The sequence below is a fragment of the Chelmon rostratus genome, chromosome 20, assembly GCF_017976325.1.
Source record: "Chelmon rostratus isolate fCheRos1 chromosome 20, fCheRos1.pri, whole genome shotgun sequence".
NCBI lineage: Eukaryota > Metazoa > Chordata > Actinopteri > Chaetodontiformes > Chaetodontidae > Chelmon > Chelmon rostratus.
In genome coordinates this window covers 4,024,277-4,041,759 of record NC_055677.1, presented here as the reverse complement: position 1 = coordinate 4,041,759, position 17,483 = coordinate 4,024,277, and the positions used below count along the sequence as shown (strand labels likewise).

Sequence of the window (17,483 nt, the reverse complement as noted above, 5' to 3'; positions counted from 1 at the left end):
TTTTTACCATCTTTTCAATGGCATGAAATTCCACAGCAGTCTTATTCCAGGAGACAAGAACAGATATTTTAAGCACTGAAGCAGAGGCATACAGTGTAGCCAGCTAACTTGAGGACCTGCTGGCTCTGGGCAACATGGATTAATTTTTCACTGTCAGAAAAGCTTCCATAACTTGCACTGAGGTACCTCTAATTCTATACTTAATAGCTGACTTTGGGCTCTTTTCAAGCACTACTAAAGCAGAATAGACATGGTTAATTTTGGTTGCTTTTGGGTTGGAAATTGTGTCATCAAACTGTAATTATGTAATGCAAAAATACAAGTTCAGCAGCCACTGCTGTCCTGCAATCACATTCTGATTTATCTGCCCAGTATCCCCAGTAATTATGCACATATTGCCCAATATTCATGATTCACGATTCATGTCCAATGCCAACATTCTGTGCCAGTGCATGAAATTGTGGGGCCTATATGAGGATGTGGAGGTGGATGGGCTTGCATGTCCATCTTTCATGCAGTTTGTATCCTGTTACAGACCTGGAACTAATGTTCATGTTCATGTTTTTATTTATACCACAATCTTCCCCTGCCCTTATCCGAATGTTTAGATTCTGAACTCAAAAATCTCCTCTAACCATATCTTAACCACATTTTTATGTACCTTTAACCAGCACAGTTGTCCAATAATGAAATGAATCCTCACACTGACAGGTTTTTTTTTTAATTTTAGAAATTTTGTCTTTACTTTTTATCCTGTTGGTGAATATTAAGTTATCATTTGCAAATATAGCCAATTTTCCGGTGAATGTCTATGGTAGCAGCAGCCATGGAGAGGAGAGGAAATTTTAGATGCAGCTATAAATTCTCTATAGGTTACGCTTCAAAACGATTCAAAACATGCAGACACAGGCACAAACACACCGGGTATAATTGGTGATACAGTGTAAATTGCCCAGTTCACACAAGCATAGCACTGCAATATAATGGTCTCACCCATAGTGCATTATTCATTGATATTCAAATGAATGAGAATTATTTTTAGTACATAACCCTTGTTGGGTGACAACTAGGTCCCAAAACATTTTATGCAATGAGCACAAAATCTGAAATGTAGATTATGTATTGTCCATATAAATAATGTGAACATTATGCGTCTCCTCCACAAACTAGACAATATGACAGTGAGACAAAGTAGAAGGCAAACTTTTTTGGGGGGAGCATTAAACATTTGGTGAAGAAGATGAATTCATTTCTCACAGCTGAAGTCCAATATATGCAGTAACAGCCACCCCTAATTTGAATTTGTATCCTCTACAATTTGTTTTTGGCAGACAGTAGCATAATAAGGGTTACCATAATTATCATTTTAAGTGTCATGGCACACGAGTTTAATGATATGTCATACACTTCAGCCCATGATTGACCATTGGCAAGTCACACCTGCTGAAATATGAGTAAATATCTCCATATAACAATGAGCACCTTATCATTAACATGTCCAGACTTTTACAAGAAAAACGTGTAGAATTTAGCCCAGGTTGTTTATCTCAGCTCATGGTTCTTGCTAGCATTTTATTATGTTGTGACAAGGAGACCAGACAAGGGAACGAGGGAACACGTGACATGAAATAAATTGGAACCGAACTTTCGGCCAAGTTTAGTTTGGGCCTCCCGGTCTCATTTCCAGGGGAAGGTGGACATTCAGGAGGAAACTATCAAGAAACTCCACCAAGAGAAGCGCAAAGAAACGGCAAATGAAGAAACGTCTCCACGTGTTTTGACGCTATAAAGTTCGCTGTTTCGCTCGGTTAAATTTGAACTGCGTAGGAGGAGGACAGCTAGCTAAAATAAGGCGCAAGCCCCGGTGAGCCCGAAGCTAGCAAGAGAAGAGGCCGATGAAACGTTCATTAATGCAACCTGGACGCAAAAAAAGAGCGTTTGGCGTCTCGAAGACACCTGAAAGCCACATTACTGAAATGCTGGCTTTCACAACTCTCTTTGAACGGTGAAATAAAGTCCACCTCAAGAAGATCAGCAAAAAGCCACGCAGTTGCTAGCGGACCCTGCATCACCGTGGAAACGGAGCTAGCTTAACGTCAAAGTGTCCAGCTGCCCACCGGACAGGTTAATCGCGTTTTGGGTTAATTATGGATGAACAACGCAATAAACCGATGTGTGGCTTGAACCAAAATATAAAGAACAAACCCCCCCCCCCCCCACACACACCTGGATTGTTGAAGGACTTAGGAGTTGAACTTCTCCAGGTATTCCTGTTGTCAGTTTGGAAAACGGACTGCGGCGGTTCGCTATGGACCGGGTGGCCAGTGACTTCAAAAGGTAGGATGTGACTTTATTTTATTCTTTTTGTGGTGCTTGAAGGCAGCCTTGCCTCTTTCTGTCTTACTTTGTGCTTCTTAGACACGCCGCTTTGTTATTCATTATTGTGCTGTTGGCTGCTGTGTTTGGCTATTAGTTTTCTGTGTGTCTGTTTTTGTGAGTGCATTTAGGGCTGGATGATAATTCATTGCAATGCATTGACTTCCAGTGGAATTGTTTATTGGTAACTTGATCCAACTCAATAATTTCGCTAAATTGTCTTGTCAAAGTGGTAATTAATTAAGAAACTAGCAAAATGTGTTATTGGAGGTTGGATCCTTCTTGTTTTTCGTGTTTCTTTTCTGATGTAGTGCAGTGGAACAAAGATTATTGCATTAAACATCACATTTGTCCTTTATTTATGCTATTTTGAATGCTTTTGACATGATGTAAATAGGGAAAATATTGTCACTAATACTGGAATATTAGTTTTATGTGCGCATGTGCACAGGCGAGTATTTGGTAAAGAAGTGATATGTTATTCTGCTGTCTGTTTTATTCTAGACTGTTAATATTATGCTGTTTGGTTGCTGGCTGCTGTGCCATTATGCTTTTGTTGGCTAATTTTTGCCTGTGTGTGCTTTTGTGCGCTGTATCATGTTTTTTGATCACAAAGCTTATTGCAGTGTATGATTGTTTGATATGATTTCTTTTTACTACACAAAGCATCTTTTAAAACATGTTGAGAATCTTAGAAGCAAACAAAAACATTTGATATGTATTAAACATACACAACAACAACAACACACAGATGAAATTGTGGACTGCAAGGGAGATTCGACACACTTTGGAGACATTGTCTGACTCCAGAAGGTAGGACATTATTCTTTTCTTTTTTTGTGATGCTTTGCTGCTGTGCTGCTTTGCTGCTCTGCCATTATATGAGTGTTGGTCGCTGTACCACCCAGTCGCCTATGTGCGTGTGTGCATGCATGTGTGTGTGTCATGGTTTTGTCCCACCTGCTGTGGAGGTGACGGCGATGGCTGATTATGGTTGATTACTCATAGCACAAAGTAAGCAGGGCTTCAATTTCAGCTTCATGGGATGAAACAGTTAACTATTGAAGTGATTTATTTTAGACTGTAATCATTGACTGGTAGAATGTAGTTACACTTGTGCAAGGATTTTGACTCCAGTGAAAAATCTTTGAATGCAAGTTGGGACCATCACAACATACATTACAGTGATAGTTTTGGTCAGGGGTGGATTATACAGCAGCACAGATCCAACATCCCTCGAACATGTCTATTGTCTATGTTCATACTGTATAGAAGTCTATTATTTTGTATACTGCTTTATTCTATTCTGTTCTTTTGCTGCTTCTTGGGTTTGGTCCATCATGTCATTATCCTATCACTGTACCACTTGCTTGCCTGTGTGTGTGTGTGTGCGCATGTGGCATGCATATATGCTTGAAGTACTATTGTCCACTTGCCATATTGTTGTTGGCAGTGGTTGCATTCTTGTTTTTTGTATCTGGCTTTGTTGGAAAATGGTTATGAACGCTCCTGTAAAATCAACTGGACAGAACTCCCTCTTTAAGTGCCCCCATCAGAAAAATTGGGAAGTACTTATTTGAGCAGTAATGAGCATAGTTTTCTATCATTCTGTGATTGTGTGAAATGGCATGTCTGCACATGAGGCTGCAATAATTAGAAGCACAAATCCAGTAGGACTTCAGCTGTGCGTGTTTAAACCCTTAAAAACGAAAGTGAGCTAGAGTGTAAAGAGTTTTCCCATGTGTTTTTACAAGAAACATTTCTAAACTTTAACTTGTAAAATGTTGATACACTAGGGTATGGATTGGTTTTCCTTGCCATAGACAGTGCAAACAAAATACAGCCATCCAACGGTTGCATCTTCAGTTGAGCCATTTTTTTTTTGCTGTCAGCAGTATTGTTTAAGAGTTGTTGCCCTCAGGTGCTCTTCAGAAACTTCTTCCAGGTTTGCCAGTCTTTAATAAAACACTGTGCATTCCTGTGCCCTATGTTTTAGTCAGATTGTAACAGGGGATCCTGCAACAAGAGTAGCTGTTATGAGTAGCTGTTCATTTATTATTCCATCTTGTTTCCTATTGTTTTGTAATCCTGTAATCTTTTGCAATCCATTCACACAGCATCATTTGTACCAGATTATCTCAAGATATTAGAGTGATAGACTTTTTTTTGTCCATGAAATGACAATACCAGTGAACCGCTATTTCATTCTTCGGCATGGTTAAAGTTTTTACTGCTTTTCCTTGTGGTGTACCAGGAAGGTCAGAGTAGCAGAGACTGTTGCAACCATGTAGTCAAAGGACCATCCTCCACTAGTCAGACCAAGCCAAGAAAAGCATATTCCTGACCGAAAACATACTGGGTTGCACACAACAGCATTAACAGTTGTGTCCGGTCTTGTGCAATCCAATACAGATCTCCTGCAACACTGCTGTGAAAAATAATATTCCATATTTGATGACATAGAGTTTGTGATTGGGATTGCATTACTTCACAAGATGTTCATCTTCACTTGTCATTCACTCCAGTGGACAAAAAAAACAAACACTTTCCAATGTCCATACCTTTGTAGAGCTGAATCGATATCTAAATAACGCACACATAAAAAATTATGCATTGTTAGCTTCACAACGATACTTTCTGGAATTATTTCGGGTAGCATAATAGTGCTGGGGGAGGTTAGGTTCTTGATAGCTTCCATCATGCATATGTACTTCTGGACTGCACAAAGTTATTTAAAGGCAGTCAGACAGATTGTGGCATTAATTAATTACTATATTGATAACTCATCAGGCTCTTCACTTTAACAGTCTGTTCAGTCCTAATAATCATCAACACAAAATACTTTCAACAGCAGCTGGGTTAGGCATTAATATACTCTGTCGTGTGGGCAGACTCACATTTCTGTGCCCTTCTGAATAAATTATCACTTTCTATTTTTGATTAATGTGGATTTTAGATTTTGTTGTCCCTTAACTGACGAGAAAAGAAAAAAAAACAAATTTTTCACATTTGCAGTTCATTCAATACAAGCACCCAGGAGAGGCACCTGCAAATCAATTCATAACTGCACAATTAAAGATGAAAAAGAAATGCAAATCTAAAAAGAATAGGCACATTGCCACATTAATTATAAATGAAAGTTGACTGATATTAATTAAAAATTCCATTACTCTAACAATGGTAATCAATTATATGAAAAGAATCGTTAATAGGAAGGCAGACAAGGCCTTCTTTTAAACTACAAAACACCAGTTGAGCTCAATAGACAAGAGGCAGAATCACAGCCAAAACCTTCTCAACAGATTGTCAAAAGAAAATAAGTGATTTTACCAAAGAGAGGGGAAAAATGTCCGTTCCTTTCTTGTAACAGTTGTTTCCAATTTCTAACACACAAGCCAACAAAACAGAGTCTATGCATGCAGAATTCAAATGATGGCATTCTTGATAACTTTATGTAAATCCAAAAAAGCAAACATACATTTGGTTAACAAAGCATGTGCTGAATGACTGAATAAGAGCTGGCTCGTAGAGACAGCGTGACGGTATGGACCCTTTTTATCGTGAGAAATTCTTTACTCTCCATTTTTCTTGATAAACGTGATTAGCAAGATGCTTTGCTCAGGGTACCAGTTGACATGGCAGCTATAAAAAGAAACAGGTAGTGTGAGGAAGTGAAGTAAGATTCCTGTTACCATCCAAACCCACCATCTGTTTGAGTCATTATGTTTGCAGTCATGATGTTTTTTCTCTCGGATGATTGGTCAGTGTTCACAACCTTGCAAGATGCGGAACATGTCAAACAGTTTACATTTACATTATAATATATATATGTATATATATATATATATATATATATATATATATATATATATATATATATATATATATATATATATATATATATATATATATATATATATATACATATATAGTAATAGGAATGTGGCATAATATTTTCACCAGAGAGGGCAGAGAACTTAAGTTTTATTAAAGTACTTTATGTATATTTTTAACATTTTGTCAGCACAGAAAGGCTGGTAGTATGCAGTAAATGGTTGCCCTCTGTGTGCATGTATGTGCAACTACTTTCCTAAACATGATGTGCTTGATGGTGTTATTAATGACTACTGATTAAACTTGAAAGCTCATCATTTTCACCTTTATAGCTTCCCTCTTATAAGTAACAGTAACATTTATTGACCTAGAAATGGCTAATATTTCTGTGTACAATATGACCGCCACTTGCTGTGTCTACAGTGTATTTTGTGACGAGACTAGCAGTCTGGCCTTGAAGTTTCTCATCAGTGTGTTTAATGTTAAGCTTGTAAAAAAAAAAAGGGGTTTTAGTAATTTTTGTGACTGCTCTTACTATCTCAGGCTCCAATGTTAAAGGTTACATGGGTTGATCACCCTTAGCCCATTTGTAGACTTTATTTTATCATTAAAATGTAAAAATAGCAATAAATATTAATTATTGACAGGAAAAAAAATGTGGAAAATTCAGACATTCAGGTTACAGTTTACAGTTTAGCCCTAAAAATGACTTAATTCCATCCTGGTCCTATTTGCTATCTCGAAGCATTAGGGAATGTTGCCCGGTCTGGAACGGCTGAAGCAATGCAGATGACCAGCCAGTGCATCACCGGTGTTGTCAAAACAAATATTGGCAGGTCCATTACTCATGTGCTCTCAGTACAAAAAACTCTACTGATACAAATTTGAGAAAATCATAGCCGATCTGTCCACTTCTTTACAGAAAATTCTTGGCTCTGAGAGAGGGTGGTGTTCCCTGTTACTTTCAGGATTTGCAGCACATGGTCCCTCATTGGCTATGCAGTAAACCTGCATATTGATTAATTTGAGCGATTTCAGAGGAGAATGTAACCAACCTCTGTAGAAAATGCTGTAATTGGATTTCTGCAACCAGGATTATGTGGTGCTCCTCTTAGGAATGCATATGGAAGCCACAACTCTTTGCTGATAGTGAGCCAACATTGTTCCTTGAATGGCCCAGCAACCACACACCAGCATCTACATTAACAAATCAGTAAACATTCTGAAAACGGTTTGTGCGTACTTGTACTTCTCATCATTAAATGCAATTAAGTATCTGTGTGGATTATGTCATTTAAAGTCCAAGTGAGATTAAATTGCATTCTTTTTGTCTGATCGAGCATACATATCTGCTAAAATCACCTGTCTCGTCTGAGAGAAAAATCAGAAGCTAAAATAGGGGATTTATATTTGTTGATTTTGTATCAATTCAACAAGAATATTGTTTGGCTATCCATCATCTTAGATGGACACCTTATGTCAATAAAACCAATTGAATGTTGTTGTATATTTATTATACTGTGAACAACTTAATTCTGATCAATATTTAACAGTGGTTTGTGCTTTAAGCAAGACATAAACTATATATATGATACATATATATATCCCATGAGAATTTATACTATATGCTGTTAATCGGTAAGTCATTCTGCATCCATTGGTGCTTCGTATGCATCCCAGGGCTACCGCTGTCTTGAATTTATTTTCATGCTGTTATTCATTATGGAGTCTGCAGTCCCTTCAATCCAATAACCATTCAAACACTGTCCTTCCAACCAGCTAGTGAGATGACATACTGACATTGTGTTGGCATGGTGCTGTAGGTGGCTGCAAGTTTGTGCATTGTCAGTGCAATGCCATGTCATACCACATCGTGACTGCTGGTTGTGTGGTAAGTTTTCACAGGTAGTCGGTGTACTGGTGAGCTGCTGATGGAAAGAAAACACTATGTCAAATGCTGCAAGCTTATTATAGCTGATCGATATTGGCTTGCGAGCCATTTCTTTGCTGCTGACAGCTCTGAGCTTGCTATCTGGGTTGTGTCATGCCTCAGTCAGGTAATAAGGATGGAGGGTGAAAATGCACACATACACACAGGAGACTATATGGGTGGATATGCAGTGACAGAAAACATGTAAAGGGATGTGTGTGTCTGTGAGAGAGGGAGGGAGAGAGAGAGAGCAAGAGAAGGAGATGGAGAGAGGACAAGATGGGATAGATTGACAGATATAGCCTTGGGTGTTTGAAAAAAAAAAAAAGAGAGACCGTGTTGAGTTGCATTCACCTCTGAAGCTGTGTTAGCGCAATTCAATGCTCCATACACCTCATCTTAAGTTGTAAACTGGCATTCATCAAAACCATGACAACCACATTCACTGTTTGAAGATGAAGGTGATGATGTTTGCAACAATGGCTGTTCATATAACATTTACCTAGGTCAACGATCTGAGGAATTAAAGGATGCAACAAGTTGGGGCTTTATCATACATGACTTAAAAGTTTGAAAAAAATGTGTTTTCATGTCAGGTTATCTTTTGGTTTGCAAATAACATGGTGTAAGAATGATTTTTGACACATCACATGAATGTACATAATTGTTATTGATCATAGATACTGGGGTTAGGGCTTGATTCCCTTTTCTCATATCACACTTGATTAAACAATATAGTGATATTGATACAACATACAGACTGCAATTTTCTACCCGGAATTGCAACAATATTGCCCATCAATGTCAAGGAACAAATGGAAAATGTTGACCATGGTAGTAAGTGATACTGATTGGGGCATTAGCACACCGTTTGGAAATACGATCCAGGCAATTCAGGGAAAAAAGTCCATTACCCATGAGGATAAAATATATGAAATATATTACTTTGGCAGGACAGATGAATGGCATCATTAGCTTTTATTTCAGCTGTTCTTTTCAGAATTTCTCGCAACATTCATCATCAACCTACATTACAATTGTAAATGCCCTCAACCTCTTAACATGTTCTAACGAGCAGCTGAATCACTGGTACACCTCATGCATAATCTTCAAGAGAGCAATCCTTTCCCATTACTTTGCATTTGACAGTGAATTACTTGGGCAACAAATTCTGAGATTAATTTAAAGATAAGATCATATGAGCATTTTATAGAGGAGTGTTTTATACACATTTGACATTATCTGCACATTTTTTGCATTTTCTTCACCGGCACTCATTAAAGAATTGTATTAACACTACAGTGTGGGGTCATATATGTGCTGATGTGCTATGTTCCACGTTTCAGTGATTGCAGGATTGTTGTGTCAGACAATCGGTTAATGCATTAGGCATGCTTTATGGATGCCATGGATAGATCAACAAGATTATCGTGTGGCACTTTGCTCGGGCTCTGTGTGTAATAGCCTTGCTTAGCAGTAGGTCACTGAATAGACCTCTGCATAGAACAGTGCAAAGCAATCAAGTTATGATGCCTGTGATTTGAGTCGATGTTAATTAACTGCTGGCTTGCAGTAAGTCCCACTGAAGTATTTTACAACAGTGGCTATCATCCTCATAGTGTGTAAACAGGTTTGCTGCCTTTATATGGGCCTCCTCAGGTTTTCAAGCATTTTATAACTAAATTCCCAGGCATTGCAACTGCACCATATTTAACCGTGTGGAACACACTATCACGAGTAAGGATGGTAAATTTCATATGGTCAGATGATGGAATCTCTCTTTGTTGTGCCTGGCGCATAAGTCTTGTTGAAAAGATTTTTATGTCCTTCTTATAGGTCCTCATTGAAAGATTAAATTGCGGGCTCCACGTCAGTAATAAATCTCAGCCAGGTGTGGGGTGGAACTGGGAGGAAGAGCCATCAATAAAAAGAAGGATGGTCATTCCTTGTCAGGTAGGAAGCAAGGGAATAAACAAGTTATAGGACACCGGACTGCCCTTTCGAGCAAAAGTGGTTTGTTGACTTGTATTTAAATGAGCGACCTTTTGTCTGCAAGTGTGAGAAATGAGGCATTGGAGCATGCCACTGCATGCCATCACATGCTCTGTATTGCAGTAAAGGGTACTGAGAGTTTTTCCCGCTTTCCTTTTATAGGTCCTAAGTGTGACTATCTAAATTGGTTTGATTTCTTTTTAACCTTCAATGCGTTAGGACGTATGATGTTTGCTTTCTCAACTAAATGGCTGCAAGGTTTGGTGAATTTTTGTGAAACAGATTTCCTTACTGTATTTTCTTGCCAAGTATATCATTTGTTACGTCCCCTTTTGTGAGAGTCATAATTACATTGCCTTACTCTCATGTTCCCGTGACTTACTATTTCTCAAAAGAGAACAAGGTTTTGTCTTGTGTTTCTTTTGTGGGAGGTAGCACAGCAGAGGCTGGCTGATGTGCAAAGATTTTTTATTTTTTTAGATACATTGAGAATCTACAGACCAGGTTGTTCTTACGTGGGTCCAATCACTTCACAATGAGATTGCAATGGATAGGACTCTGCAAATGCTCTGTGTAGGCTCTCCTAGCTCCCTTACCCTCTTTCCAATTTCTTTGTACCCTCCTATCTCTCTCTCTTTCTCATACACAAAACTTGCTCTTTTCTTACACATATCCAAGCCTTCATGTGCATTGTGCTATCACAAGATGAAGTCAATATAAATTATTAGACAACGGCTGAAATGTGAAATACCAGTGTACAAATTCTCTTTTTTTTGTCATGCTCCAAAGTCCATCCACTTGTATCACCGTGTGCTATGTTGTCAGACACACTGTATGCTATACTGTCAATATAAAATTGTAGCATCTGGTCAGACAATCTCAGCATTGTTTGTGATGTCAAGCCTGAGACATTTTGCATTTGAATACACCTCCATTGGCAGTAAGCAGTCGTTATATTTGTGCTTCGAAATGACAAGCCCAGTTCCTTTGAGTGGATTCTGAATTGCCATATTGCTATAATTCTAGGTAAAGTATGTCAAACAGAAATTAGTGACCAATATGTTCAGATAGAGAGTGCACTGATGCTAGAAAGAAATGCTTGAAAATAGCTGCTGAACTCAGCAGAGAGTTTAAGAGAGTGGAGGAAGCAGCATGGCGTGATATACAGCCACACCACTAATGGCAGATTTTTCTTGCAGATAATCACTGCTCAGCATAGGGAAGGCCTCAACATTATCTAATTGTGAGTGCACAGGGTTGTTCCATCAACCCTCTTAAGCCCTCTGGGCTGTAATTGCTAATCTGTAAGAAATGTGGTTGTTGTCAAAAGAAGATTGTCAGACGTTTCTCAGCATAAAAGCTTGCATGAAATGTGAAATGTTAGTGCTCTAAGTCATTTCTAATCAATATGTTCTTGTGGGTCTTTTGTTTCTCAAGTGACAGAGTAATTATTCATGTCTTGTTAAAACTGTGGAAGGAGACAGTTATAAAACTATAATGGTTTGTTGTTATTTGTCTTTGTTAATTATTTTCTTAATGGCATTGGAAGTTGGGAGTTAAACAACACTAGTTTTCACTCAGAATAGCAGCCTTCTAATGTACTTGAGCAGGTATAACGGTGCAAAACCTTTTTTTAAATATAGTTTGCACTCTTTGCACTGCTTTTTTTCGTTATTTATTCTACAGGTCCATTGTGGTGTTTACACCTCCATTGTACTATTTCGAAATGAAATTTAATTCACTCTAAATAGCAGTTTTATTTTCCACAGAGGAATCATTGTGGCCCAGAGACTCTTGAGACATTGTGCCTCTCCTGTTTGTGAAAAATTAAACACTTTTCTTAACAACTGCAGTTCAGTGTTGGCTTCAATATTAATGTTAGCAGTAGGAGACTAGCGGTAGTTCTAAAGACCACGCTGAATCTTGTCATGACCTTATTTGTACCTCAGGGAGTAAGGAGGATAATTAAGCAGAAAGTGTAAGTTGTAGCTCCTGGTTGTGACTGTAGGTTTTCCAACATGCCTTCATTTTTAGCATCTGCCACCTCAACCAGCCTAAAAAGAAACTGTTAAGGCAAGAATATATCAATTTTGACATAAATATTGAGATCTAGTATTGCATGTGTCAAATCAATATGGATTTGTTATCATACATTTATTTTGTCTCAGACAGACAATTTTTTGTCTTCAAATTAGGCCACACACATTCAATATTTTAAGAGCTTGAGTCTATGTTCATTGTCTTTCTTTATTATATAATCATACCATACCACCAAAACAAGTGGAAAAGCAGACATGGCATATTTTTCTACTGGTGTTGCAGAAGAAAAGAAACGTTGCTTTGCTTGCACTCATTAATCTGAAATACACCACACAGCAAGTAAAGATGGATGTTTGTTTGTTTTTTTTTTTAAGTATGTCCTTCCCTCTGCAATTCCCTGCTCAACACTAATAATTACCTCCACCTCCTATGATTTCCATATGAGAAGAGAGCTATACCTCTGGTAAGATTACCACAGTAACTTTTGTTGTGACTATTGTTGTCAGAGCATTTCAATCTGGAAGATGTAGTATGAGGTGTGTTTTGTGCATATTCAGTGTACTAAACTATGTTTTAAAATTGCGTTCATTGTGTGCAGTATGTTAGAAGAAGTGGGATAGCGCTGAGATGCCCAAAACTATGTGTTGCGAGCACAAAGAGAGTGCTCCGATGCTTATCTGGCTATATTGTTTATACCAGACAGGCGCTTCAAGACTTTGATATGCGCAGCAGTTTTATGGTGAAATGGATTAGTATCAAGTAGCATAAGATAATTATTTTGTGGTACATGGACGGTTCTTATAAATAAACCTGCTTACTTCCTGTGGTTGCAGTGGGTTCAATGAAGTCTAAGACGCAGATGAACGTTTTAAAATTTTGAAAAAGTGAACAATAAGGCATTCACAAGGACTGAACTAAACTAAATGTTATCATGTTGTTTCCAAACATCTGCTGTCACTACAAGCGACCACTGGTGCATTCAGCTGAACGTCACCAGTTAATAGGCAAACTAGTTGATCCGTAACACTGGTACTCTACTTCCCACTACACCATCAGTCGCTGTCCCTCTTTTCCCTTCCGCCTCCACTGGTCGTCTTCCATTCTGCATGCTGTCAGAACTGACACAATTACAGCATCTTGTTACTCATGTGAATTATTCTAATTTTAATGTACAGTGCTAATTAGTAGAGATTTGGTTGCTGCAATTACAGTTGACAGTGATGCATTTAATACAACACTCTTGAAATCGATTTTATTATTGCTCACCTGGTCAGGTTTTGGTAAAAAACAGAAGATAATATCAGTGAGGTTTCCACATCATTGGACGAATGATAAATTTCGGAATTATACTGTCTTCTCTTGTTCATTTAATTGTGCGGTTAGGCAAAATAGAAACCAACCTAAAAGCTTGATGAAACACTTCATATTGATCCTGAGACCTCAGAGTTAAATAGCAGCTTACAAAGCCTTGAAGTCACAGATAAATAAGGACTGAATTTGTCACCTGGTTTGTTAGTTTTCATTCTTATATTTACACCTGTTCAACTGCCATCTACTCAGTTTTTATTTTCTTGTGCTTTTTAATATCAAAAGTAAAACTGCCTCATAAAAAGATAAATACAAAAAAAAATGATTACCTCATTGTGTGCCAGTGTGTATGTGTAAATAAGAATTTCCAACACATGGGACTATCACATACAGTCACCCTTCCACCTCACATGCTTTACAAAAATCATGTAGCGTAAGTAGAGCTGTACAGAATTTTCTCCCCTCTCTATTTTCTTTACACTTAGTTTTGTAGGTGTGTCAGGTGCTGGTGCATTAAACAGAAATGAAATGCTAATTGATTGTAAGCATAAATTTACAGCTGTCATAAAAAGATGCTTTAAGTATAAGCAGAGATCTATCTAAATATCTAAGTATCTAAAGAGGCTTGGAGGGAAGAAAACCAAGGTTAAAAGAAACAAACCACAAACAAAACATCAGGTGGACCACCATCACCTGACATGCTCGCACTCATAAGTTATATTGTGGCAGAAAGTTCCTACATACATTCAAGTGTTAAAGGATAAATGGACATGACAAACTGACCACAGGAGCAAGCACAGCAATTGCTTTGTGGTGTGGTTTTTGCTAATCAACGGATACAGGAGAAACAAAGAATAAAGAATAAGTAAAAATTGTAAAAAAGTTATGTCTATTAATGTTCAAAGAAAAAGTTATCGAGTTCCTCCTGAGCCGAGTTACTAAAATAAAGGAATGCTGACACCCATGAAATAATGCTAGTAATAATTTTGATTATTATGTTTTCATTTGGTCCTGAAGGGTACTTGTGCCACTGATGGGGAATTTAGCAGTTACTTGCGCCACTATAGCCCCAATACTCTGCAGGTCACTGAATGGAAATCATGTTTACACTCTAGAGAGAATACATTACCACAATTAGGCATTGATGTATTATAGGACAAGCATTCATTGCACTAAGCTGCATGGTTCATTAAAGTTCATTTATGTGTTGTGAAAACAAAACAGTTACCTTAGTGGCCTCTGTGATGGTACTTGATAATTCCTTGGAAGACTTGTCACTGACACCCTGCCCTTCCAGTCTCCAGGCTTTATTTGTTAAACTTGTATCCTCTTCTAGCTATGTACAATTGTTTTGAAGCAAAAGCTTTTCCCTTAAGATTGTCCTGACAAAGGTCTGAGGATCTCATCTCCAAATGCTTTTCATATGGCAAAGAATCAGTCAATTATTTTGAAGCAGTGCAGCAGTCCCAGGATTAAGTGACTTAGGAGTGCAGCAGACAGCAGCCTCCCTCCCTCTGCTTTTAGCCTCAGAGGCTTCCACAAACAGCATGGCTTGTCAGGGCTGATTGCAGCGGTACTGGGGCAGATAAGTCAGTCTTACTATTATCCTATGTAAGCTAGGAGTGCCAAATTACAGCTTTGGCCTTAAAACCCCACAGAGTTTACTTACGAATGTCTTAAGCCACAGCAGAGAATAAAAAATCCTACACTAAAAACAGAGATGGCCAAGGTTTGAGGGGGGACAGAAAGAAGTGTGTCTCAGTGGATGTGTGTATACTATCTCAGCCTGGATTCAGTTAAGGCTAATGGGTCTCTCTGCTGTCTTTTTATTGCTGCCAGTGTCTTCCCTGGCTCATAACTATGATGTTCTGACAGCTTTTACAGGGAGTGTAATTTAAATTTATTTCTACCATGCCATCGATTCTTTTATCACTTCAATGTCATGTGTGTCTAGCTAGTCTAACATAGAAATGTTGGCACAGTTCCATTAGCATGTATGGATTTTCTTCCCATGGCTGAGAGCATTTATATCTTAAAACACTAACAAACAAGGACAGTTTTACAACAAGAGCATTATTAGATTAAAACGGGTGAGGCTTAGTTCCAGGGGCAAAATGAAAATGATGCAATTGCAACCGCCATCAGAGTTAGTATATGTATTTGTATGCATAGTAAATGTTAATTATTTTGTTGAATTATTTAGTTAAAAAGAACAATAGATTGTCCTATTGTTTATGTACATGCACCAACAACAAATAAACACATTGTGATATTGTATTTTGATGATATTGCCCAGCTTAAACCAGAGTGGTTTAAAACTTACTCAACATTAGTGTTCTTTTCCATCCTTCTGTTCCTTTTCTCCAGTTTTATCTCCCCCACGTTCTATTGCTCCCTCCATTTACCACCAATTCAATTTCTCTCAAGCTCCTTACTATGTGATTTATGACTTCTCCCGTGCAATAAAAAAGTGAAAAAAATAAGGCTTTTTACCTTGCCCACGTACTGCGGGTCTGACCCCATGTACTCCTCCAGTACAAAGAACTGGTTCCACACCCAGCCCCGTTTGACCCGTTGAAATCCAGCTGCCCCATTCCTCATCGGGCCCACCAAGGTCCTGCCGTGCTCCCTCCCCGTCCTGCTCCGTCCCAGTGGTGGTAAAGGTGGACGCAAAGAAAAGACTGAGCCTTCGTCAACAAGAATCCAAAGGAACAGCAGCAGGCAGTTCCTTGTTAGCATTGGCGATCTGTGAGGTTCAGGTCCCCAAGTTAAAGTCCAGTGATGAGAGTTGAGCCACACTGAAATAACTTGTGGAGGTGGTTATGGGGAATGGGTGAGGCAGGGGGCTGTGTGGCAAACCCAAAGAACAGTTTTCCTGGGCCTGTCAGGATCCCACTCAGAGATTTATGGAGCTCATCACCTAAAGGGTAGAAAACAAATACATAGTTTAAAAGGTTTGCTTGCCTACATTACCTCTATTAATGATGCAATGTTATTATTCTTAATAGAGACAGTCCCGGACCGGCTCAAAGTGCACATGGCTTGTTGTTAATGAATACCAGTGACTTGGTGGCCCATAATCTTTGCCTCCACCTCCCATGCTTTCGTTTTTACTGCTCAGTGGTGAATGATAATACTGGTATTCTCAATCATAAAAAATAAGTGTTATAATTATTTGGCTGGTGATGGATTTCCTCTGTACTAGACAGTTCTCTTGGATGTATCCTATAATTAGCTAGATTACTTGTCTCTGTGGTGAAAACTGTGACTCTGTTTTTGCTGTCAATTAAAGGCCACCGACCTGTCAGTGTTACTACAGTTCCTTGATTGGCCATGGAAGTTGAAAGTCATGTATAATTTAATGACACTTTAATGAGAGCGTGCTGATGAGCTTTTATATTTTGCCTCACCAACCTTGTCTTAGTAATTTTTATCGAACCAATCAGAAAGCTGTAAAAAGTGCAGTTGTTACATCAGATGCAGGCAACCGTCTGAACCTATAGCACGATGCATTGGCAATTCATGGATCAAATTGACACATGCACTGTATGAGATGTCAGTGCGAATAGCATGCTCTCAGTGATTCCTTTAAGATACTTTGCTTTCTCTCAGACATCACTCCTGTGAGGAGCACAACAGATTTGACAGCCAGTGGCCACAGGATATCGTTCTGCTTGCCACTGCATGTCATTTTACATGCATCCTATGAAAAAGGCAACTCGTACAGAAAACTACTAACATATAATCCTGCTCATAGACATGCAATTGAGTATTTAATTGATTCTACCAATACATTTTTTATGTCTTCACATAGATCAGTGAAAGTACCAATGAGCTTTACCCATGGTCAGGATGTAGCATGTAACAGCATTTTCATGTCATCCCATTGAATCTGATTTTTTTTGTGTAAAAATGAATGTATTCTGAAGACATGCATGTATTTACGTAGCCTCTCAATCACTTCTTTATGCTATAGTGTTCCTTTTTATAACAGTACAAGTAG

The 17,483-nt window shown here is 38.4% G+C and overlaps 1 protein-coding gene across 1 annotated transcript in view; it reads right to left on the bottom strand.

The window, feature by feature from the left end:
• The window catches only part of LOC121623723 (cadherin-12-like), a 56,951-nt gene extending 40,732 nt beyond the window's left edge, over window positions 1–16,219 (bottom strand). The window contains exon 1 of the mRNA XM_041961138.1: window positions 15,974–16,219. Coding sequence (XP_041817072.1) covers window positions 15,974–16,219 — 246 coding nt within the window. The remainder of the gene's footprint in view (window positions 1–15,973) is intronic.
• Window positions 16,220–17,483: the final 1,264 nt, after the last annotated feature.